The sequence below is a fragment of the Vicugna pacos genome, chromosome 8, assembly GCF_048564905.1.
Source record: "Vicugna pacos chromosome 8, VicPac4, whole genome shotgun sequence".
Taxonomy (NCBI): domain Eukaryota; kingdom Metazoa; phylum Chordata; class Mammalia; order Artiodactyla; family Camelidae; genus Vicugna; species Vicugna pacos.
This window is the reverse complement of record NC_132994.1, coordinates 44,440,704-44,465,866: the sequence shown is the minus strand read 5'-3', so window position 1 is coordinate 44,465,866 and position 25,163 is coordinate 44,440,704. Positions and strand designations below refer to the sequence as shown.

At 33.6% G+C, this 25,163-nt stretch overlaps 1 protein-coding gene across 1 annotated transcript in view; it reads left to right on the top strand.

The window, feature by feature from the left end:
* Nucleotides 1-25,163, top strand: part of TRDN (triadin) — a gene marked incomplete at its 5' end in the record, with an annotated part of 362,619 nt that overhangs the window by 240,732 nt on the left and 96,724 nt on the right. Inside the window, 3 exons of the mRNA XM_072965935.1 lie at nucleotides 13,972-14,025; nucleotides 19,401-19,430; nucleotides 25,055-25,084. Coding sequence (XP_072822036.1) covers nucleotides 13,972-14,025; nucleotides 19,401-19,430; nucleotides 25,055-25,084 — 114 coding nt within the window. The remainder of the gene's footprint in view (nucleotides 1-13,971; nucleotides 14,026-19,400; nucleotides 19,431-25,054; nucleotides 25,085-25,163) is intronic.

The window sequence follows — 25,163 nt, the reverse complement described above, 5'->3', positions numbered from 1 at the left end:
GAAATTCTTCATTTAGATTATAAAACAGATCTGATATTATTTTCAGCTTTGTTTATTTAAATTATGTGTCAGTAGATGATTTATAAAAAATTTATCTGTCCTCAAGACTCTTTAGATTAATCTCACAATTCCAAATTTTGCTATGTTGAGGGAAAAAGCTCTTTTCAATTCCCAATGAGGTAAAGAAATTAGAAAAGGAAATTAAAAAGTAGTAATGGTTTTATATAGATATATTTGAACTTCTCAATAAGCAAGGTATTGTAAGTTTCTCTCCAGAGTCATCGAAGGAAGTTACCCCGGAATTAACAATGGCATGCCGCTGTCCATTTTTTTAGTGTGTTGAAGTAAGACAACAGGGATGTGTCCACTCAGAGCAGTAGAACATGTGATACTGGTATTAATAGTACTGGTAACATCTGGAGTAGTGTTAACAGATTTTGATTGAATAGAGTCACTGTTTTCAGTTAGTATCGCATACCTTTGTTTGGATTTTTTTTCAAAATACTATCAGTTATATTACATATTCATATGTAGGGATTTAAATATTAGGTTTGCACACCAAAGGTGAGTTATACTATTGACAAGTTATTTTGTTAACTTGTGAACAAGTTATTTGTTAAATAGCTCTAACACTAAAATTTTCAGTATAAAATTTTCATGTAATTTAAACAAATGCATGGTATTTTTAGGATTGTGCCTTTTGTCATTTTATCTTTTTTATGTAAAGGAATATATAAATTTTAACTTGAGGAGCAATCAAGGACATAGGGGTTAACTACCATCCCAAACCATCATGTAATTTAATTTTTAGAAAAGAATGCCAGTGCCTACTCAGATGGGATTGGGAATGCCATAGGTTAAATTCTCCAAACATCAAATACACGCAGTACTACCTTCAGATCTGTTTCATATCTAAATCGAATGCTTTTTTAAGATCTTAATCTAAAATCCACTATATGGTCCCAATTGTAGGAAAACTTACGAACATTTGTGTGCATAGCATGCTGCTTCTTTATACATTTCTTTGTTATTTGCCATTTATTAAATTCAAAGACACTGTTGTCCTTAATACACAAGAGAACTCATGCTCTTTTTTCAGATATTTCTAAAGTGTTAGATCTCAGGAGAGACTGAAAAATTCTGTTCCTGTTTTTGAGCTCGACAAGTTCCCTTTTAACTGAGACAGTAGTTTATAACACTGAATGTAAATCATATGAAATGATTTTTCATAGACCAATTAATTTGTTTCACTATTTTGACAATATTCTAACATACAACAAAATCTGTGTTTAAAAAATTGCCTTTAAATGACCTGATTCCAAAATTCCTAAAATACATTATAGACTTTAAATGATTAAAAAAGAAAAATTCTGGGAACAATTCAAAGATTAAATTCATGTAAAGGCAACCAGACTCAATAAAAGTAAGTAGATTATAAATCCAAAATCAACCAAAATGAGTAGAATTAGATTTTATTCTCCTATGTTTGGTTAATGTACTTGTTGCCATTATTTTTATATTTTTATAAAGGTTGATATTTTAAATATTTAAAGTTTTTTGGGGTAAATATATCTTTGCTCTGTCAATTTCACCTTGTTCAAAATTAATATTATTTCAATACATCAATTTACCATGGTACTGTAATATTAATACTGCTTCTATGCCCAGTGAGATAAGTAATTAAAGGACAGCCTTGAAATCCTTCTGTTTTGGACTTCTTGTTAATAACACATTTCTTTCTTGTTTAAGTCAAATAATTTGGGATTTTATAAGTTGCCCTATAGGAATTGGCTGTTAGTTTTGCCACTGTTATTGTTACTTTTTTTAAAGCCAAAACTCTGTGTTAAAAGGTTTGTCTATGTTTATATATGGCTATCAAAATGATTCATAGCAAGCCTTTTAGAAATTATTTATCTGCTCTTCAGTATATTTGAACATAATATAAAATAAATGTAATACACACTAACATGTACTATAAAGTTTTAAACTTTATATTAATATTCATAGTTTAAAACTGCAAGAAAAAAGGGCATTATTTTGAAAAGACTTGTTAAGTCTTTCTATATTGAAAATGTGGTAGACTGGGAATCAGAATATTTGTGATTTAGCCGAAGACTGCCTGCCTGTCTAATAGGGTTATCACACAGATCAAGTGAAATAATTATGCAAAAGACTCTGTAAATTCTATCAATGCATTCAAATTTAAAATTTTATTCAAAGACAGAATAGTTTTTTTTAACATTTTTTATTGATTTATAATCATTTTACAATGTTGTGTCAAATTCCAGTGTTCAGCACAATTTTTCAGTCATTCATGGACATATACACACTCATTGTCACATTTTTTCCTCTGTGATTTATCATAATATTTTGTGTATATTTCCCTGTGCTATACAGTGTAATCTTGTTTATCTATTCTACAATTTTGAAATCCCAGTCAGAAAGACAGAATAGTTTAGAATAAGCTTTTCAGTATGTTGAAGGGCACTTTTTAGAACTTAATGTGTTATTTAATTTTGATGTCTGTGAAATCCATTTTTGTTGAGTATAGTATGCAAGATGATTTACAGATTTTGATTTTATTTTTTTGTCTTCCATTATGCTATTTTGATTTTTTACTTGGCTTAAAAATTTCTGACTAAATTTTTAATCTGCACACTTGTGTCTATCGGACTTTCTAGAGAATTCGATAAATGAAGGATGAGGAATCAGTACCATTGTTAGAAATTTGAGTAGACATATTTCAGGGATTGATGTAGAGAAATCAAGGCTGGTCTCAAGATATATTGGTATTTTAAACATTTTAAACATTTCACTACAAAATATTAAGGGCCCACCATTAAGTTTCTGCTTAATGTTCAAGAGATAGAACACTTTCTTGATATTAGCCATCTCCTGGGGGTTCTCTGGCTGTAGCACTTGAAATCTTGGGTTAGCTACATATGAGGTTTGTAATTAAGATGGAACATCCGTGGACTGTTCAACCCTCCTTTGATAGTATTTTGCAGTGATTTGTCTGTCATGAATACCAGTCTGATTCTGAAATTTAATTGACTTCTAAGATTTTCCATTGTCATGTGAGCTTGGTGGAGAGAGATTTGATTATTTACGAAGTCTTTGGTCTGAGGATTTAACATGGTCACCTCTACTGCATCTTTACTTCTGGCCTCCTCCCTCTAGCCCCGTCGTAGAGTACAGGAACTCATTCTGTTTCTTACCAATGTTAGAGTCCTCAAAAATATTTCATGCTCCACAGAGTCAATTATAATTTCACTTTTAACATAGATTTTTCTAAACTCTTCTTTGGTTCCTGAACTCAGATATATATAGTAATTCATACTTATAAAATTTCCACTGCCTTCAAGTGGGTTGTTTGAAATCCAGACCATCTGTGGGATGCTGGGGATGGGCTACTTGGAAGCCTTATAGCTCGAAGAGTGAGTTTCAGTTTAGTCATTTGTTAGAAGATTAATATCTTGCCTTTTACCGAAGTATGCAGGGAAGTGTTTTCATGTAGTAGCACTCACTCACTTACTCTCAAATGCTTCTGTGCACATTGCTCCAGTAATTGAATATTAACTCCCTTATTTGTGCATAGAAGCATGGGTTTTGAATATTCAAAGGTAGAGACCGGCTGCTAAAGTATCCCATTATGTTTCAATGGATGGTCCCCAGGGAAAGCGGTACATTTGCTGCAATATGTGAAAAGGTGGGCTCCAGAGGAATGTCAATCCTCTGTAACCTCAGCTTGTCATTTTGCTATTAAGAGAACCTCTAGACTTCCTGTTAAATTTCCATTTAAGTTTGAATCTGCATGCGTGACACTGGGGACTACTGTTACCGAGAGGTGTGCGTAATTCCCTTTACCATTGATGGGAAGGAGAACACAGAGTGGTGAAGTATCCTTCTCAGGAGGACAGCATTGCGAAGCCCATTTATTTCTCTAGATCAATCGTGTGTGAACTGACAGCTAAAGCATTTGAACTCTTAGAGCTGTGACACAAATGTGTGCTAAAGAACAGAGCATCACACATTATAATGTCTACAGTCTCCAAAGTTAGAAATAATTATAGACTGTTATCTACGATTCATTCAGTGACATTTCATTGTAAATGTGTAGTGTATATTTTCCCACACATCCCAGAGATAAACAGCAAATAAAATTATCTCCATGTTTAAACAAATATTTAATCATGTACTTTACATATTAGATGGAGGGAAAACCTCAAACATGTGGCATCTATCGTAGGACATAGCTACAAAAATTAGGTGCCATTTCATTGAAGTATTTTGTTCTTCATGAGTGTTAGTAAAGGCCCAAGGAGAAGATTGAAATCTTGATATTAGAAAGAAGAAAATAATCAAATATTGCTTTCTGTCTTTCTTAAAGACCTACTAACTATTTGGCAGAAGGGCCTCTTTAGTTTGAGAAGAAAGATTGTCCTATAACCTTGATATATTAGGATACCCACATATAATGTTTAATAATGCAATTGTATGCATTAGAAAACCCAAGTCACTTCTATAATGAATTGAACATCAAACATCTTTTTCAATTTTCCTCTCAACTGTCATCTTTTATATCACTATTTTCTGCTTGTATTTATATTTTTTCAATTCTTCTAATAGTTTTTTCTCTTAACCCCTTTCTCTGACTCTCAAATTTTTCCTTATTTAGTGAAATTCCATTTTCAGTTAAAGTGAATGTACTTTGAATTTGGATGTCTTCTTTGTACTCATCATTGATCACAATATTGGAAATAATGGGCATTGTTGGTATTTCAATGGGGTCACATTGATGTCCAGAGGAAGAGTTGTCTTTTGTTCTGCCTGTGGTTTTTACTATTCCCTCTCTCACTTCCTGAGATCTAGCCTGAATATCTTTCCCACTTCCAAGACTTTTTAATATTTCCCCCTCTATTAGGTATTTCTCTGCTTTCTTCAAATAAGATAGGAGTCTCCTATTTTGAAAACAGTTTGCTTGACTCTCTTGCTACCTTCAAGTCACTTTTTTTTATAATGCAAGTGCCTGATTTAAGCTTTGCAGAGTCATTCACTTCAAAGAGGTGGTCACTTCCAAGATGGCGATCTCCAATGGTCATCTTATCCTGGCACCTTCCACACTCCAGGCTCCTGTTTTTAGAGGTCTTGGTTGATTGTGATAAGCGACCATCTAGGCCACTTGTTTTTTTCTCTTCCCAGGCTTTAAATTTCCACTCTTATGTTGTATATTCACTGAGAGTGAGCCCACAAAACCCTAGGCCCTACCCTCAACCCCAACAAAAGCTGAACTCCAGCCTTACGTATCTCCCCACTCCTCTAACCCCCAATAACTTGTTGTGTGACCCCCCAGGAGTGCTGTGTAATTTCCAGGACCTGTAAGTAACAAATCTTTTTTTATCCAAAGTATCCTGATGGTTATTGCTGAGGGTATCTTGCAACTGTAAGAACTACAAGGACCTGTCTAGACACAGCATTGGTTATTGAGAGGCTGAGACCAGCACAAAACAATCAGCTTTCTCCTATTTGCATCCCGGTTCCAAAATCAGATTCACAAATGTTGCCTAGGACTCTGTAGGTATCAAAACACACTCTTTTTATTTAATCCTGAAGTTTATTCATTCATTTTAAAAAAAATCCTCTTTCTTTGATCTTGTTAAAATTGACATTTGAATTGTTCTTATACCTTATTAACCAGTATTTTTCTCAAGGCAATTTGAGACCTTCTGTTTGACCCTTGGAAAAACTGTTCACTCTCATTCTCATAATGTAATTTAACCTCTATGTGGATGATATTAGAATCTCCATATCTCTTCAAAGGCTGTATTTTTTCCCAGTATCTCTTCAGTAGTCTCACTTGCAGTTCCACCATTTTCTCAAACTCAGTATGTTTTTGTTCTTTAGATCTTAATTAAATCATGCTAAAACCAATTCTGTTTATTGGGTCCCAAACCTGTCATAGTTGAATGAACAGCCTTCTTCCCTTTCAGTACATGCCAAGTCTAAATATTTTATTAATATCTTCTTTTAAATGTCTAACATTATTTTCTTTCCATTTCCAGGAACATTTGCTTAGTCTAGGATGTTATTGTCTTACAACTAGGGTATTTCAGTGACCTGGCTTCGACGCTACCAGGATAAACCCTTTCTCCTGACAATCAGAAAGTTTTATCTCTTCAAAACATTGCTGTGTCCTAATGCCCTTGCTCAACAATGTAATCACTCTTAATGTTCTAAGAAAAGAGTACATCTCATTTGCTGAGATTTAAAGGTTAATTATTTTGACCATAATTTACTTTTAAACAATTTTTAAATTTTTACTTTTACTTCTCATTAACACAAATGAGACCCTTCTGCCCCAGCCAGATTCATCCATAATCCATGGGGATACTTGGTCAGTCACTGCCTTTGTAGCTTTCTTTCCCTCCTCTCCTTGTGGCTGTTTACTCTCCTTCAAACTTTACCTATTTGCTGCCTCTTTAAAAATTGTCAATATCCAAAACTCAGATCACTATACCCTTTATTTAGCATTTTTCATGTAGTGTCCGTAGCCAGACTGCGGGGGAACTAGCCCTTGTATTTAGGTAATGTGGTGCCTGCTCCCAGTAAGCACGCATACAATAAATACTGAAACAAGAGTGAGTGATGGAACTCAGGAATTATTTGGAGAAGTGTTTTCTCATTTAACATCAACTTGGGAGTTGTTCAACACTAAACTGCCTGTTCAACCGGAGGACAAAGTTTAGCAGAAAGCATTTCCTTGAAAATACACCTCTGAGTTCTTCTTCAGATTGCTTGATTTAGGACTGTCTCTTAAGGATTCCTTCTTTTTGGAAATCATGCTAATTTTTCAGTGTAAAAATTCTGCATTTTATAAACTCTGCCATTTTGATAAGAAACATAGATTCTCTTTGAAGCTGATTATAACATCTTCAAATTTTGACATCTGTGGTATTATAGAGAAAAAAAAAAGACTCAGTGAGTCTGATTAATTTTATGAGGGTAATTGCTACCTACTTGGTTTAAAATTTCAGGCATAGAACAATGATTTTTTTAAACATCTTGTCTCCTAATCATTATTCATTTAGCCATGCAGAAATATTGACTGCATGTCTTGTTAGTGCCAAGAACTGTGTTAGACACTGAAGAATAATCTAGTCTTTACTCTCAGTTTTTCCTTCCACTCTCCTTACTTTATTTTATTAAAAAAATTTTTTTTGCATTTTTATAGGGTTATATCTACACTTAACAATTCTGTTTGTTTATAAACTTCCCAAATTAAGTAATGGGATAAAAGGCGTGTGTGTATTTCTTACTTTCTAGAAAAGTGAAAAATAGGATGGTAATATACACAGACACTGCTAATGTTAGAACATTAGGGGCTAGTGGTTTTTAAAGGGCTAAATGTAGATCATACTATTCTATGATATCATTTAATGAAGAAACCATTCCCCATTCTATGTATAAGTTCTGGGTTAGGGGACCTACCAAGAGAATATCACTTAATTTTTAAGACTGAAATTTTACCTGACAACCATGGCTGAACAGTCAGAAGTTTTGTTTTCTTGATATGTATATATAATAATATATATAATATAATAGCTTGTTTTCTAAAATAAACTCTTGTCTCTTCTTAAATTTTGTTTTGTTTTATTTTCCTTAAAAAGGCCAAATAAACCTTATCTAAGGGTATAAATCATTTATGTTGGGCACATTTTTCAAAATCTGAAGGCTTATTTCAGTAAAAGAGTCAAACTTCTACTTGAGTCTTAATTGTTCTAGGAAGTATGTATTTCCTCTAAGAGAATCAGTCTAGTTTTTTGGGCAAAATGCTTGCTTTAAAAATATTATCAAAGAAAGGAGGGAAAGTATTTTATGGTAAGAGAGGGCTACCAAGGTAAGCCTCAATAATAAAAATTTAAAAATAATCAAGAAATTTGTCATCAAACCATAAAACAGGTAATTTTTTCAAATACACTTATCTTTGTTCACAGTCATTGCTTTCAGAACGGTGTTATAGAGGTAGAAAGGGACTTGGGGTGGTCATCTAGGGCTGCCTCTATGTTTTAAGCAGATACATCGAGGACGCCTCTAAGACAGGTGTCTACCTTCACACCCCCAGGAGTGGAGCCTCACATCTGCTCATGGTATCACTTTTATTGTTTGATTGTCTATATGGGAGAAGGCTCTTCCTCTTTTTTAATTTTTAATTTTTAAAATTTTATTTGCTTTCTTTTTTTATTAAAGTAGAGTCAAATATAATGTTGTCTCAGTTTCTGGTGTACTGCATAATGTTTCAGTCATACATATCAAAAGGTTCTTCTTAATCTAAGTAGAATTAGCCTTCCCCCTAAAATGTCAAATGTTTTTTTAAAGTGAAAGGCCAGTGATTTGGGGCTCATTCGTAACTTTCCTTTTTATTACAGAAAAGTTTCCTTCTTTTAATTATTTAAATAAATCTATACCTTAGTCTTCAACTTTAAATTCTGTATTGTTCAATGTTTAAAAAACCTGTCATTCTTACACATTTTATCCAGAAACTAGATGATACCATGAGGGGAAAACTCCCATTACTCATAATTGTGCATATTCTCTCTGATATTTCTCAGTTTTTTTTCCCCTAAGCTTACTTCTCTTCAAATAATATAGGAAAAGTCTGATCCCATCTGTAGAAACTGTTTTTGACATATTGAATTAAAACATCAAAATTTTTTTTTTTCAAATGTAGAAATACTTAGGATAGTTTTTATGAAAAAGATAGTCTGTGTTCTTAAAGATTAAGAAAAAATCAAAAAGAATATTTTGGCAAAACTTGAATAATCATTTTTAATTAAACTCTATAATGCTAAGATATTAAATTAAAAGTTATTTAGATTCTAAACCAAAATACATTGCTTGATCAGATGAAGATTATCTGGAAAAAATAGTCTAGCTAAACTATGCTACCTATTGTAAACGACGCTGCTGATTTACTTAGATTTTTAACCTCTAGCAATAACAGATTATTTTGATAAATTATTCATATTTCTGCATTGTGCACCTTTTGTGATTTGCATATCTGGCAGCAAATAGGCCCTCCTTTCAGGTTTCAGTCCCCTTGGTCGGACAGGATGGCTGAAGGCTGCTTCATGATTAATTTCATCTCAATGGGGTAATTATCATGCTGAAAGGAAGCTATGCCCTGAAATGTGCTTTCCTGGAGCTACAAGCACAAAAGGCTTAGTTAGCTTGAGAGCTTTTAGGCATATAGTAACTTATAGCTTAATTGTTAACTTCTCTCTACTTGGGGAGTGTGTGTATCTAAAAATAACACAGGATTTTATAAGAATAGAAAACAATAATTTAGATCTTGATTTAGCAGCTTATTGGATTGCAGGAAAATGTGTTGTTAGTTTCTAGTATCTTATTTAAAATAGATGTATACTTTTGAAAGATCAAAGAAGTTTATATAAGTTTAGTTACTGAACCACTAAATATTAATTTCTCTCCTGATTTGCAGAAGAGGCATTTAACTTTTTATGTTTAGTTTTCTCACCTAAGAACAGTCTAAATGCCTTGTGCTATTGCAGAATTAGCAACAGATGGCTTATAAAAAATGTTTCCGTTTCCTTTTATGAAAATTAATTAAAAAGATGATTCATAATTTGAGTCCTGAAGAAACATTTAGTTCCTGTCATAAACAGAATTCAAAACAGAATTCCTCCATTTCCTAACCCATGACAATTAAATAGAAATCTGCTTGAAATTGTGAAATTCTACAAATCCCCAGGTGCAATCAGGAACATAGTATATCCCAGTGAAAATCAAATACTGAAATTTACAATTAAAACACTCTCTGCATAATAGAGGATGAATGATCAAAGAGAAAAAGAAAGTTCGAATTAATTTTGTGTCGTCTTAAAAATGAAGCAGTTTCTTAAATTTAATGTCTCATTTCAAACTGATCAGTTTGATTTTTTGTCACTTTCATATTAGATTTTTGTGCAACCTTACATGTTTATCAGAGACAATTTTCTCATCATTTTGCAAGGTGCTAGGGTTATGAAGTTGAATACGTAACAGTCAAATGAACTCAGGGAGTTTTTAGATTAGTAAGAAGGTATAGCTGTGTAGGTGAACAATTAGAATATGATTGCATATTGAAACAGAAATCTGTACTGCCTCGTCCACTGAGCTGGGTACGGAGAAATGACCAGTGTGAGGACTGAGTCATCAGGACCCGTCACCTGCTTACTCCCTGATGGTCCTCTGGCCTCTGTCAGATACCCTCTCTCTAGCAGACACATTCCTTCATTTGGGGGTACATTTTGCTTATTTATTTTGCTGTTATTTGCTGAAGTGAAGGAACGTATATGTTATTCAGGGATTGTTCACTGCTACTTTTTAAAAGCAAATGACCTCCCTCAACTTACTCTGAAAAATAAAAACATTATAAATGCAGTGATTTTTAGGGGGGTGGGGAGTGGAGGATTGCTTAGAAAATATTTTAAATGTTGAGTATGATTCTCCATAATACTACTGACGTTCATCTACTGTCTGTTAGTCCATTAGTCAGACCAATCCTGGACTCACAGTGAAGCAATCCATTTGCTGTTGAAGTTGTGTGAATCCTATATTTGAAAACTCGATGGCTTCCCACTTCACATTAAAAGAAGTCAGTATAAACAAGAGTCATCCTGTAGATACAAAGTTCGTGATATTGGACTAATATTTAAGCCTATATGCAAAAATTGATTTCTCAACAAAATATTTGTAGACTCACAATATTTTTTTTGCAGTTTGTTAAATCAGACTGTTTCATGCGTAAGAATCAGAAGACACTAAAACATTTGGCTAATCTGATTCATGACAATTTGTTTATATAAATACAACATGTTTCAGGAAAATGAGAGTATCAACTATTCTGTTAATTTACTGCTAAAACATTCCTAAGAGAATTATACTGATCTTTAAACCTACAGTCCATCCTGTCTCTGATTTTGAACCTCAAAATATTATTTCTTGATTTCAGAATTATTATAAAATTTAGTTGAATTTTCTTATTGTCCTGTGTGTTTATTTAAACTACTGTATTTTAATTCAAAAATATAACAATGAAAATTATTGAATAAAAACTTGGAGAAAGAGACAAATTATTTAATATAATAAAATTTTCATTTGGGATGTGTGTAGTGGAGGTAGTGAGTAATACAGAGGAAATAGGTCTGGCCATCACCCAATAATTTTTGAATGGGTATTGAGAACACCGATGAGAATGGAGCTCATTATACTTTCTTCTTTACTTTTGTATGTAATTGAAATTTTTCCTAGTAAAAGGTTGGTTTCATTTGCAGTTGTCGGTAATCAAAAGGAGAGAGAAAAATTATTTATAATGAAAATTTATGAGGATTTAATGTGTTTTCACACCTATGAAATTTGTGATGTGTCTTTCTTAATGTTGTACATTTATGTCAAGAGTCGTTTCCTCCTTCAATCCTTGAGGTTTTGAAAACTGAAATGCTGTACACAAGCAGATGTCAAATCTGACCACCTCTGTGTATGTCTTCAATGGATTTGAGACTGATATTGTTGTGGGGTGAATGTACTGAAAAACATTTGATTTAAAACTGCTAATTTCTACTGAGATGTTGTTCACATAAGAGTTTGTGAATTCATACAAACTGACTTAAAAGTGTGAGATTAGAGATAAATAGATGGAATTATGAGGGACAAAACATCTGACCACTGTGATCCTGAAAGTCAGCTCCATTACAATCATTCTTTTGCATTTGGACATTGTCTGCAGAATTAACACTTTAAAATAACACCTTTAATCTGGGAGAGTATCTTTAATGCGTCAGTGTGCATTAGTGGATTGGTGAGCTTTCTGTGTGCACGTGAGCAGGGAGGTGAGGGAACCAAGGCATAGCAGAAAAAAGAGTTCATAGAGTAGGAACCCTTCAAACACACCCACTCAAGGCACACAGCCAAACAGATACAGGGTAAGGTTAGTGAGGTTGTGAGCCTGTTGAGAGATGACCAGTCTGTCGCCTTGTTAGGATATTCAAATATAGGATGCTGAACACATGGGAACACGATCTGAACCCTGACCGCTGAGGAAGGCAGCAACTGAGGAACCGAATGACCAATAGGAGAAGTTATTAACAGGGCCCTAAGAAAAGCTCTCCATAATTCACAACTGGTTATGCTGGGTGGTCCAATAGAATCTTAGTTGTGGAGAGATGGTTTAGGATCAGTGATCTAAGAGGAAATTTTAAAAAGTGAGAGAGAAGCTAGGTGGAAAGTCAACTATGGAAATGCTAAGATACTTCACTGACAGTGATTTTAAAAATCGTTTTTTTTTTTCTTTTAAATCAAGAACTACTCTACAATTCTCTGCTATGTTGAGATCCTTAAGTATTCAAACACCTGGGAAGTCTAGGGTATTTTTATGATTTTTCCTATGTATTCTTTCATTCTTGCCTCTACCTCTTCATTATTTATTAAGTGCCTACTAAAGCTAGTTATAGGGTAAAGTAATACTTAGAAATACATTAGTTAAGGATTCACTATCTATATGTAATTCTTGATTAATTCTGATTTGAGACAGTCTTTTCTAGATGTGACAGAGGTGGCACTAGCATGATAGCTGGCACGGACTTTTCCTCCAGGGGAAAAAGAGATTAATGATAAAGTGATCATAGGTAGAATGGACTCAATTTAATTTTGGCAAAAGATATTTTGTTCTAAGAAATAAACATAGGAATAATGTAACCCATATATGTGAATCACATAATATTTCTTTTATATAAAAACAGAATGAAAAAATTACCATTTTAATAATCATGATTATAGTATAAATGAATAATCATCAACAAGAGGTAACATGATTAGAGATTAAACTTCTTTTGTTTGGTCAAAGAAACATGGATTCTTTGCTTATGATTCTTGACCATTGCTTATGATGCAATCTTGTCATTTTATAACTCTAAATAGAATTGTCTTATTAAATAATCTGTAATCAACATTTGATGATAATTAAATGAATGATTAAATTTATGTGTATATCACCTACTACATTTACACCTCGCTTAGTATATACACATTATAGGTCCTAAATAAATATGTGATGAATGAATAAAGATTGATTATCCAAAACAAATAACCAAATCTTCCTTTCCATATCGTTAAGTGACAATTCAACTATTGAAAACTCAGCAAAGATAATCACAAACATTTACTTAGTGAAATGTGAAATGATCCACTGCATTTTGACATCTTTGCTTTCTCTTTATTTTCCATGCTAATTAAGTAAATAATGTGTTTAAATGTTTATCAAATAAGTGTTTTTTCGGTACTCTGTTTCTTTAAAGAGAATTTTCTGAACAACAACAACAAAAAACAACCAAGAGGGACTAGCGGGAAGAAAGATTGCAAATGAAGTTTGCTCATTCTCTGCCAACCCATATTGTTGCCCGGGGCCATGGCAACAGTTGACAGGCACCACAGCAATATAGGGAATGACATCTTGGGTCAAGGGCTGGAGCTGGAATTTGGTTGTTCTGGGCTTTGTTCTCTTGTTAGTCACTTAGAGACCTTCAGTGAGCCACATGTCTAAGTGCTCCAAGCATTTCGAAGAGCTAATCATACAGAAATAATTACAGAGAAGTCTGAGATTTTCAAATTCAGGTGCTAAACTAATAAGAATCATTTATGGTCAGTTAACAGTGAAAAAAAACAGTTTTTGGAAAACTTCATTTTCTGCTTTTATTTGGTTCAGTTATTTTATTTTTGTCTCAGTAAGCCTGACTCTCAAGTCTCCTGTTAATTGTGTTCATTTCTTAACAAAAATTCTGAATGCCAAGAGCAGTGTTTTCTTATGTTTATTTTTGTTTTTATAATTTTTCCCTTTTCTGTTATTATATATCTTTCTGAAGTAATACTTTATGGTAATTTATTTCTCTCTCTCTCTCTTTTTTTTTTTTAAATAAGAGCCTGGCAAAACCCCAGAAACCAAACAAGGGACAATAAAAGTTGCAGCACAAGGTAAGCAATAAAACACTTAAAAATTCTATCGCTTTTTTTTTTTTATTAACTTACATAGCACTTTATTGACAAAAACCAAAGCTGTTTATTGCAGAACAGCACCATCTGCTGGGTTATTATAGAAAACATTTGTTGTTGCATAAAAATGCATGTTTCAAGTATTCATTTAGTAATTGGAGAAAGTGTGACTGAGAGTAAAGTTACATTTGCAGAAGAGACACTGAACGACCCAAGACTTAGTATCTTGACTCCAAGTTTTAGTCATTGAGCTTTTACTTATATTTCCAAAAATAAACCAGAAATTGATAGACAGATGGATAGATGATGACAATGATAGATATATAGATAAATAAATTGATTGATAGATATATGCACATATGCAAATTTCCCAATGTTTTCAGTTATACATTGTAATTTGTGTCATAATAGAAAATTGGGTCAGAATGTTATTAAACTAATATTACTTGATCTGTATACCAAGACTGCAAAAATCAGGTATGACTACAAAATAATCACCTTAGCTTTTATGAATCATCCCCCAAAATTTATTTCATCACTCACTAATATCCTGGGGCATCAAATGTGGTTTTCTTTAAGAGAACTTCAGAAAAAATATTGATTTTTTTAAGTCATCAGTTTGGGGAAAGTACTTCTTTAAAATAATTTTCCTATAAAGTTATTTTTTTATTTTTTTATTTTTTTAACATTTTTTATTGATTTATAATCATTTTACAATGTTGTGTCAAATTCCAGTGTTCAGCACAATTTTTCAGTCATTCATGGACATATACACACTCATTGTCACATTTTTTTCTCTGTGATTTATCATAACATTTTGTGTATATTTCCCTGTGCTATACAGTGTAATCTTGTTTATCTATTCTACAGTTCTGAAATCCCAGTCTATCCCTTCCCACCCTCCTATAAAGTTATTTTTTAACTATCACCTGGAGTCACATCCTTTGAGAAATATTCTAACTCCAGTGGTCCCAAGTCCACAGAATGTAATATTATGAGTTATGGGACCTTTATTCTCAAACCATGAGGAGTAAATTGATGAAAACATAAGAAAAAGGTACAAGTGTTCTGCCTTTGTCATCTGTAAAAATTTTATTGAACTCTCTTAGGGAGGAAAAAGTGAAATATTTACTGGAGAAAATCTTTATTTTCTTTCCCACGCTACATTATATAATATTGACCCCTGAAGGAGATGTATTTAGAGGGTGCTACTGTTGTTTCTGGGCAGAAGGCCCTTGTAGCAGACTTCTCAGCACATGACATGACTGCATCTGATCTAAAATTTTCTGTTACATTTAATCCTGGACTCATCTGTATACAGAAGCATCCAGGTAAATATTGGTAACATGGGTTGAGTAGATGCCATTTAACCCAATGATGTTGTTCATAAGGTATACATGCTAGAATGGTCAAACTGTGATACATCTTTTAGTTTTCATTTGATCATCAGATTATTCAACAAAACTGATTCTTCTTTAGAAGAGTTCTGATAAGGAATGTAACAATGGGAGGTAGAAAAGCAGGGCAAATATTATCACTCTTAGGTTTTCTATTTATGAAAATGAAGCTCAGAGTGAGTTCTCCACGTAAATGATTACTGTTCAAGAATTATTTCAGTTAATGCATATATGTTCTCATAAAAAAGCACAATCGCCTTAAGACACTTCTGTTTTAACTGAGGCTTTGGAGGGTCATGGTAGATGTGGAGCTATGACTTGAGGCAGGAATTTAGTGTTCAAAGTCAAGCCTGGGGCCGTGGGCTCTTCTCCTTTACATTCCAAGTACCTCAGATAAGGCAGCCTCAGAACTTTTTCTTTCAGAAGAAAGGATTTATTATTGAGTGAATGATAACTTAGAGTTTCAAAGTCTTGTTAGAACTGTCCTTTATGGAGATTAGGTGAGAGTGTTAATTTAGCACAGCGTACAAGGCAAGAGTTAGGGGCTTATAAATACATGTTCTCTAAATTGTAATGACACATCAAAGCAGGGACACACCAAACAAGAATAAATGTCACTTGCATTGTGCACACACTCAGTAGATCTTTCATAGACAGGTTTCATAACACCACAGCTGCATAATTAAATTATGCATGGACATAATTAATATTTGCAAATACTCCATGTGATGACAGCTTAAACAAAATGGCAATATTGTTATAGCAGAGACTGATATTTTTGATGGATAAAGTGACAAAATGAACAGCCATGTCTGTAGTATGGTTAAAAGGTTAGAATGTATCTGTTCATTTTTTTTTTTTACTTTTTATAACAAAATATTTAAGACTGAGTTTTATATAAATTCTGTGTATATTTGTACATATTTAATTATAATTAAGATTTAGCATGCTTTTTTGGAAGTACATTTAAATTTTTTCTAACAAAAAGTTTTAAGGCACTGAGAAGACTGAAATAAATGTCTCTACTCTATAGGAGATTATAGATTGGAGATATGAGAAATTTAAGTAATAACACAAATATCTTGTAGTGCTTAATTGAACTGCAGAGATAATAAATGCTAAAGAATTAATACAAAGTGGTTTTAAGTAAGAAGGTTTCCTCATGGATGAGGAGTGACTTGACTTGGGTTTGTAGCATGGCCAAGGAGATGAAAGACATACTTTGAAAACTGTAAAACATTGATGAAGGAATTTGAAAATGATACAAAGGAATGGAAAGATATCCTGTGCTCTTGCATTGGAAGAATTAATACTGTTAAAATATCCATACTACCCAAAGCAATCTACAGATTTGGTGCAATCCCTATCAAAATACCCATGACATTTTTCACAGAAGTAGAACAAATAATCCTAAATTTTTATGGAACCACAAAAGACTCCAAACTGCCAAAGCAAACTTGAGATTGCAATGGGTAATTTATTTTAGTTATTTTGTTCTCTTTCTTTTTTCTATAATATATGGGAGACTTTTAAAGCTTGCTTTAGGAATCTGAAAGGAGAATAATACTCAGGAAATACACAGGTTCATATAGACTCATCTTTTAAGGTGAGTTTCTTATGGCTTCTGTCCTCTCTCAGGCTTTTCATTCTCAAATAGGTGTCTGCCCAGCTGTTGCACTTGACTCAAAAGTAATTCCATATTTCTCTTCTTCCTTTCCCATTTTGGTCTATGTTCCATTTCTGCAGGACAGTTTACCATGTAATATCTATTAACTAGATTGACCTCCCATCTAGGTTCTAACTGGATATGGAAAAATCATTGCCTGGGTGACCCTCCATTTGCTCAACATAAACCTGACCAAAAGTGAATCCTCTTCTTTCCCCTTAAGCTGTTTCCTTTCTATGGGACTTACCACTATGACAATTATAATCATCCTATTCACCAGCGCTCAGAAGCTCAATACCATCCTTATTCCCTTCTTTTTTTCATTCTGTACAATTTATCAAATAATATGTCTTCAAAATGTTCATCTTATTTGCATTTTTCTAAAGTCTTTGGCACCATCCTAGTTGAGATTATCATCTCATATCTTGATAATGACAACAATCTTTCATAGTTATCACTAACTCTTTATAATTTCACTTAATGAAATGCCAACAGTATCAACTCTTCCAATTCAAGAGCACAGGATATCTTCCCATTTCTTTGTATCATTTTCAAATTCCTTCATCAATGTTCTATAGATTTCAGAGTATAAGTCTTTCATCTCTTTGGTTAAGTTTATTCCTAGGTGTTTTATTCTTTTTGATATGATTTTTTAAAGTTTTTTTTATTTATTTGTTTTTAATGGAGGTACGGAGGATTGAACTCAGAACCTTGTGCATGCTCAGCATTCGTTCTACCACTGAGGTATCCCCTCCCCGCTGATGTAATTTTAAATGGGATTGTTTTCTTGCTTTGTCTGTCTGATAGTTCATTATTAGTGTATAGAAAGGCAACAGATTTCTTTAGATTGATTTTGTATCTTGCAACTTTGCTGAAAGATGAAGCTTCTTAAAGAAAATCCTTATTTGTAAAGCAAAGAATTATAAATAATTCTATTGAGTCAAATTAAAAGGGCTTGCCGAAATGCCTGGTGACTTTGAAATCTATCAGGTAGTGTCCATAGCCTTGAATTCATTTTAGTTATATTTGTGATGCTTTTCATTGTATCATTGGAATAGACACATTTCTTAACTTAAAAACACTATGAATATAGATCCTTCACACATTTTGTATATTATTAATTAAAACTCCATTAAAAAAAACCAAATATCACAAGTAGAACTAATTTGCTTATAAATAAATATACTTTTTTACTGCAAAATAATAGAATGCTAATAACACTTAGAAAAGAGAGAAAAATGTCTTGTAATACATTAAAATAATAATTTAAATATATTCCCTTTCAGTCCTTTGTTCCTGATATTTAGACTCAGTACTGCTATTCGCTGTCTGCATGAGCACGTGCAAATCATTTGATGTCTCTAAGCCTTAGTTTCTTGCTCTGGGCTGTCTTTCTTAAAAGTTGTTATAAAGACCAAATGAGAGGACGTACATGAAAGTGTTGTGGCAACTGGAGCACAGAGTATAGGCCCAATGTGGTCTGTGATGTTGCCTGTAAGTGGTCCCTGAATTTACATACACTCAGAAGGTATTACCTGCAGGGGATGTGCACAATCTCTGATTCAACTAGTGTGTCCTAAAGACATCTCTGAATAGGTTGGCTCCTGAATGAACTTTACACAGAACCAAGGGTCACCTTACTTAGAACAATTCCAAGCTGACTGAATACCTCCCCCAAATGCTTCCAGTCACACACATAAGCTGCAAGTTGGATCCCGGTTTAGATTCGTGATCTAGGGTTAGATGAATTCCACCACAGAAGAGGTCAGAACTCAGAGGTAATTGAAGTGGGCCGTTCCTTTTCTCTATGTAAGCGATGGTATACACTTGTTAAAAGGAGGGTGGGATTTTCATTAACTCTGCGAAATGACACATTTTATACACTGTTACTGTAATTCTTCAGTAACTAGGCACAGATAATCTATGGGCTGTCACCTCCATTTATTTCCTGCGTGGATCTAGTCCTATTATTTTAGAAGTGAGTGTAGTTTGCTCAGATAGAACAATTTCAAACCTAAAATGAACTTATCCTAAACACATACTTATCAATCTGACTTCTTGCCTATGGAATGATCTTTTATATTCTCTTTTTTGCTTTATGTGCATATTTGAATAAAAATACTTTGTATGAGATAATAGTTTCAATTTATTCTCTTATTTCAGATTTGGATGGATTAATCTGTGCAAAGATAACCACTAAATTTATGAAGACATGCACTACATTCTCATATTCCCGGTTTTCTGAGGAATGATTATTTAATAGTTTTGACACTATTTTCTTTCCCTTATTTCAGCAGCAACTAAAAAAGATGAAAAGAAGGAAGGTATGTTTTATGCAAAGTTTCACTATGCTTTTTGTGTGAACAATTTAGCATTATCATAGTTGAATTTTGACTGCCAGTTTGTCTGTATTCACTTTGGCTCTATTATGTGACTACATTTTGCATGAATGTGTTTTTTTTCTTACTTCATATCACACAAAAGGGTGAACTATATTTTTAAAGATAATTTTAATCTAATCTTTCTCAACATATAGGGGATAAAACACAGCCTCTCAAAATTTCAGGTCTCCTATTCCATTAGCAGTTTCATCAAATTTCAAAAATATGCAAAATACAGGCTCATTTTCTTATATTAGCTACTTACATCTCTGACACCACAAGCAGCTGATGTTAACTTGTTCTATTCAGTTGCAAATAAATCAGTCCATCCCTTGTGCACCACCTCCTTTTGTCAGGATGTCCTGAAGTAGAGTCATTTATTCCCTGCTGTCAAAGAAAGATCTCCCCTTAAAAGACTTAAATAGGCAAGAAAGACTTTATTCAAGACTGCTGCAATGAGGTCAAGTCCATTTACAATAAGAGAAATTGAACTCAACTCCACTGAAGCAGAAATGAAAGTTTTTAAATTCTTGGGTGATCTAGCAGAAAAGTACTGGAGGATGTTGCTGGATGTGGGGTGGAAGCTGACTGAAAAATAATTCCTGTTGAGGCCATCGGTGCTGGCTAATTGTTGCTTATGAAGTTAGGCGCCTGCCTTTCCACAGAAATTTGGATATAGAGTTGCTAGCTCCTTCGATGATTACATTTCAAATAGACGTCTTACAGGTCTTGAGAAAGATATTTCTGGAAGATTTGTGCTTCAAAGGAACAGAGAAAGAATTTACAGCTGCAAGTTTTCTAAAGTAAATGCTCTGTTAAAATGGAGGTCAGGAGCCTATAATTAAGAAGAAACCTGGGTAAAGTTTATTGAAGCTGAGAGGAACGTCCAGGTCCTCTCCGTCACTGTGATTCTGTTTAGAGGTGTTTCTAATGCACATCTGACTCCACGTAGACAAGGTCTCTAGATATCACCACTGTGTATTCATCTAGGCTTATTTTCTCAGTAAAAAATAGCATATAAACATAAGCAATCACCTCTAACTTTGAAAATGATTATATTCTATTATATTCTAATGATCTGAGAAAAGAATAAGAAAACAAATATTATATTTTATATTTAGTATCATCAGAATTTTACACAGGCATAAAATCTTGAGAGTCACATTCTGCCTCTGTTAAGCAGGAACCTAAGAGTCAATAGATATGAGAGGGAGAAAATATTTTAGTTGGTTATTATTTAAAGAGAAAAAACCCATAGTACTAAAATCAACTAGTACATATCAATTAGTTTATTGTCAAGACATAGAAGTATTAATTCCCCATATACACACAGCAAATATTTCAGTGTATTTTGAAAAGCATGTTGTTTATGTGATCAACACTGTGGTGAGAATACAGAGACCTTACAAGAAAAAAGAGAAAAGTTCCTGGCACAGTTTCTGCCAGACAGTAAGCCCTCAGAAATGTTTATCTTTCCTCCACCCTTCTTTCTTCTGAATAAAGAATAATTTACCATTCCGTTTAAGTAAAAGAGTAATATGAACAGTTATTTATCCATTCATTGGCATTCAATGCAAAGTATTGAAAACTTTTGGGTACATGAAACAGTAGTCAAATTATAACACATTATAAGTTTTATGTGTGTGTGCTTTTTTTCCCTCATTGCTATCCTTGGTTCTAGTTTTCCTAGATTATGTGGCTTTTTTTACTTTTCTCTTTTGGAGAAATTGTCCATATTCAGTGTACAGGTTTTGAAAGAGCTTTGGGAGCCTGAGCAGAGGTTTGGCCATGGAGATTCAAGTAAACCAGTGTCCATCACCAGCTACAGCACATATAAACCATACACTCTGGACTATTTCTTAATATTAATATTGTAATCATTAGTGATATTAAATTATCACTTCCAAAGAGTTTCATAAATTATCTCTCATCTCTTGCTTGGAGAACAGTTTTTAAAGCTCTTTTTGGAAGGTGTGAGTAGGTAACTAGGTTTATTTATTTATTTTATTTTAATTTTTTTTTGGTGGAGGTACCAGGAATGGAACCCAGGATCTCATGCATGCTAAGCATACACTCTACCACTGAGCTATACCCTCCAAAAATGATTAGAAAAGCTAATCTTCACTCACACGCTCCAGTTGTGACCTCACATGTTCATTGTGATCTCACGTTCGTCTTACTAACCTCTCATCTAAACCAGGACAATGACCTCCAAAATCAGAGGTTCTCAAGATGTGGCCAAGGACTCCTGGAAGTCCCTGAGAACCCTTTCTGTAGTTCTGCCAGGTCAAAAATATTTTTGTAAAAATATGAAATTATTCATAATTTTGTCACTTTTATTCTCCCATGAGTGTGTGCTGTAGTTTTCCAGAAGCTACATAAATGTACAATATTTAAACAGATTGAACACTTAAGAAGAAAGTTACCTTTGCCAAACATTAAGGAGATTCACAAAAGTGTAAAACAAAGTTCCTCATCTTACCATTTTTTGGATATTGGAAAACATATTTGCTGTAAAAATATGCTCATACTAACATGTAACAGGTTTTTAATTTTTTAGATAAATAAATACATATTTTTTTAATTCATCACCTTAATTTTTTAAATTATAAATGTCATAGATAGAACCTACATAAATAAAAAGCTATTTGGTGTCCTTTACAATTGTCAGGAATTTAAACTCTTGAGATGAAAAAGTATGAGAATCTCTAAATATTTTCTTCCAAAGTATTGAACAGACTTCATGAAATGTTTCATGTCATTATCCATTTAAAATATTCCACACTGACCACAGAACATAGTCTACAGGCGTTAACCTGTGATTCAAGTCCCCTCAGACTGTTTTCCTGACCTCCTGTCAAGAATACATCAAGGCAAAGTCAAAGCCAAGGACTGGAAAATTCCACCAGTAAAGATACAACGATCTCTTTCGAGATTGAGACAATTTATTACTTTTATGGCCAGCAAAAGCAAGAGTATCTAAAGGTGCCAACCCTTCATGGTCTTTGTCCTACACACCAAAAGTGACGGCCAGATAATGCAACACAAGTTAGGGAAACTTTATTGCTGAAGACTCAAATCTAGGCAACAGCTGGATGATTTTGGGGTCTGCAGCTCTATAGTCAAAGGGTTCTAGTCAGGAGAACCCAGAGGTGATGAGAGAGGCATATGGATGATAGCCTCACAGCAAGTCCTCACAGACCGCCCATCCTCTTATGTTGTGGAAGGATCGCAAGGCATCCTGCCAGACTCAGAATTAGCTATGGTTGAAATGTAGTACGTGGACAGTTCAAGGCCACCAAGGCACTGTGGTTGAGCCTGTACCTATAGTCCCACCCACTTTTGTCCTTTATATGTTACATATTTTATCTGTACTAAGCCTGTCTCAATTTTACATATACAATGAGCTGTCTTGCCGTTGTTCCTGCTGTTACTGTGATAGATCTTACTCTGTTCTTTTTTTTCTCATTCATTTATAATCTCCCTTCAGAATTTATGTATACATCTTTACTGTTACTTATTTCATGCCACCTTGTACTTCATGTTACTTGCATCATTTTCCTTCTAATTGACTTTAAGACTTTTGACTAAAGGGACCATGTCTAATTCACTTTTATCCTCTAGAAGGACTAACACATTTCCTTAGTTTGCATACTGCTCAACAAATATTGAATGAATCAGGAATATCTAGGACTCTTAGGATAAATATTATAGCCATAAGAAATATGAGTACTCAATTTTCTATGTCACCAGCAAAGAAGGATTTTTTTTTAATTGGGAGTTACATTACAGTGAGATTTTTAGGTCAGGGAAATTATAGCCAATTCTTGACAACTTCATCTTAGGTGTATATGATCACTAGCAGCTACTTGAGTTTCACTGGAAGATCTACCTGGATCTCATTCATCTAATCTTGGCTTCATTGATGAAGTTCTAGGGGCTGGAAAGCCTGTGGGTTTTTCAAACCAGGTTGTCTTCTGAAGGATACAGCTCCATTGAGAATCAGCCAGATGAGATTTATTATTTACTATAACTAGGGCAAGAACAATTAGAGCTGAATGCATGTGAGAATTAGTCTTAAATTTTAGGGCTTCATCACTGAGCTCTGAAGAGGAATCATGCTGAAAAACAAAGCAAAACATCTGGTATTGTAATTGAATAAGGATGTCAATTGGGCAAGTTCCACACATACAAAAATGGCATATTTCATTACTTGATTTATTAGACTATCAAGAGTTCATTTTTACCTTCAATATTAGTTGGGATTTCATTTTCCTCTGGCATCATTTATGAACGTAATAGACCATACCTGATACATTGCTAAAGATGAGTGAGTGATGAGCAGATTGCAAACACATCACTGATTTTAAATCACAGCTGCTGTGGGTCTCCATTTTCTTAATAAAAGACTGTTGTTCAGATTATTGGGAAGATGGTCTTTAGGGAAGTATATTCACCAACTAAACCTTTAGACTATTTTTAAGCCATTGCAGCAGAGTGCTGAGAGGGCATAATGAAATTTAATAGCATGAGTATTAAGGACTGGTACTAATAGCTCTTCAGGGTCAGGATGTGATCTTTCAATTACAACCATTGTATTTTTTGGTTGCTTGGGTTTTTTACCTTTGTAAGTCTGCTGCTCTGTTGACTCCTAACCAAAAGGCAGGAAGTTATGATGACATTTAAGTATATTTCACTATAGCTCCCAGCTCTTACTGCAAATATATTTAACTTTTTAAAAGACCTACTTGATTAGATCATGGCTTGTTATTTTTTACATTTCTACTTTGTGAAATATTTTTCTTTATCTCAATAAGTGATGTACTTTACTTGACCTTGGACTTTGCATTATTTTTTATTCTTTTGTTTCAGAACAATTGATGTCTAATATAATACATTATCAATTCTTGTTACTAGGGAAAAGAAAAACAGATTAAAAACAACAGAACTCCTAAATTTACACACAGTGTATTTAGCTTTTCACCCCTACCCCATTCCAGGATCTAGTTGAAGAACAGGAGGGTTGGAAAGTAATCTTGTCCTAATCTGCCACGTTTCATCCTCTCTCTGTTCAGCTGTTCTTCCCAAGCTTTATTTTCAATTGTATTCCTGAATGACTATATGTCCACCATAATGTTTCTGTGTTTTCCATATTGGCTGTATTCTGGGCTCAAAAGATCACATGACCACTTGGGCAGGCAGAAATCCTATCCTAGTTATACTGGAGTCAAGTTAATTGATAACTCGTGCAGGCCATTGAACCCTCCACTTCACACTTTCAACTGTTGTGCTGTAAGAATCTATGTTTCCAAATTAGATGTGGATATTTTCCTTCATATTTTGCTATATTTTGTCCATCAAAAGTTTCTCCCTTCCTGCCTCAATCTGATACTCATCCTCTCAAAAACAGAATAACTTCTCTTGAAGCCCCATATTCTAGAAATGCATCATGTAATCAATCCATTTCATTGAAAATGATTTCAGCGTATATGGACATGTTTTTGTGAGCTCATCAGGTTTTGATTTTTCTTATCTGTTTTATCAATAATTTATTTTTGTGCTTTCAGATTCCAAGAAAACAAAAACACCTGCAGAAGGTATTGGGCATATTTCCTTTTTCTGTCTTTTATTTGATAAACTCCCAACCATCATTCCTTTTTGAAGGAGTCACATAGG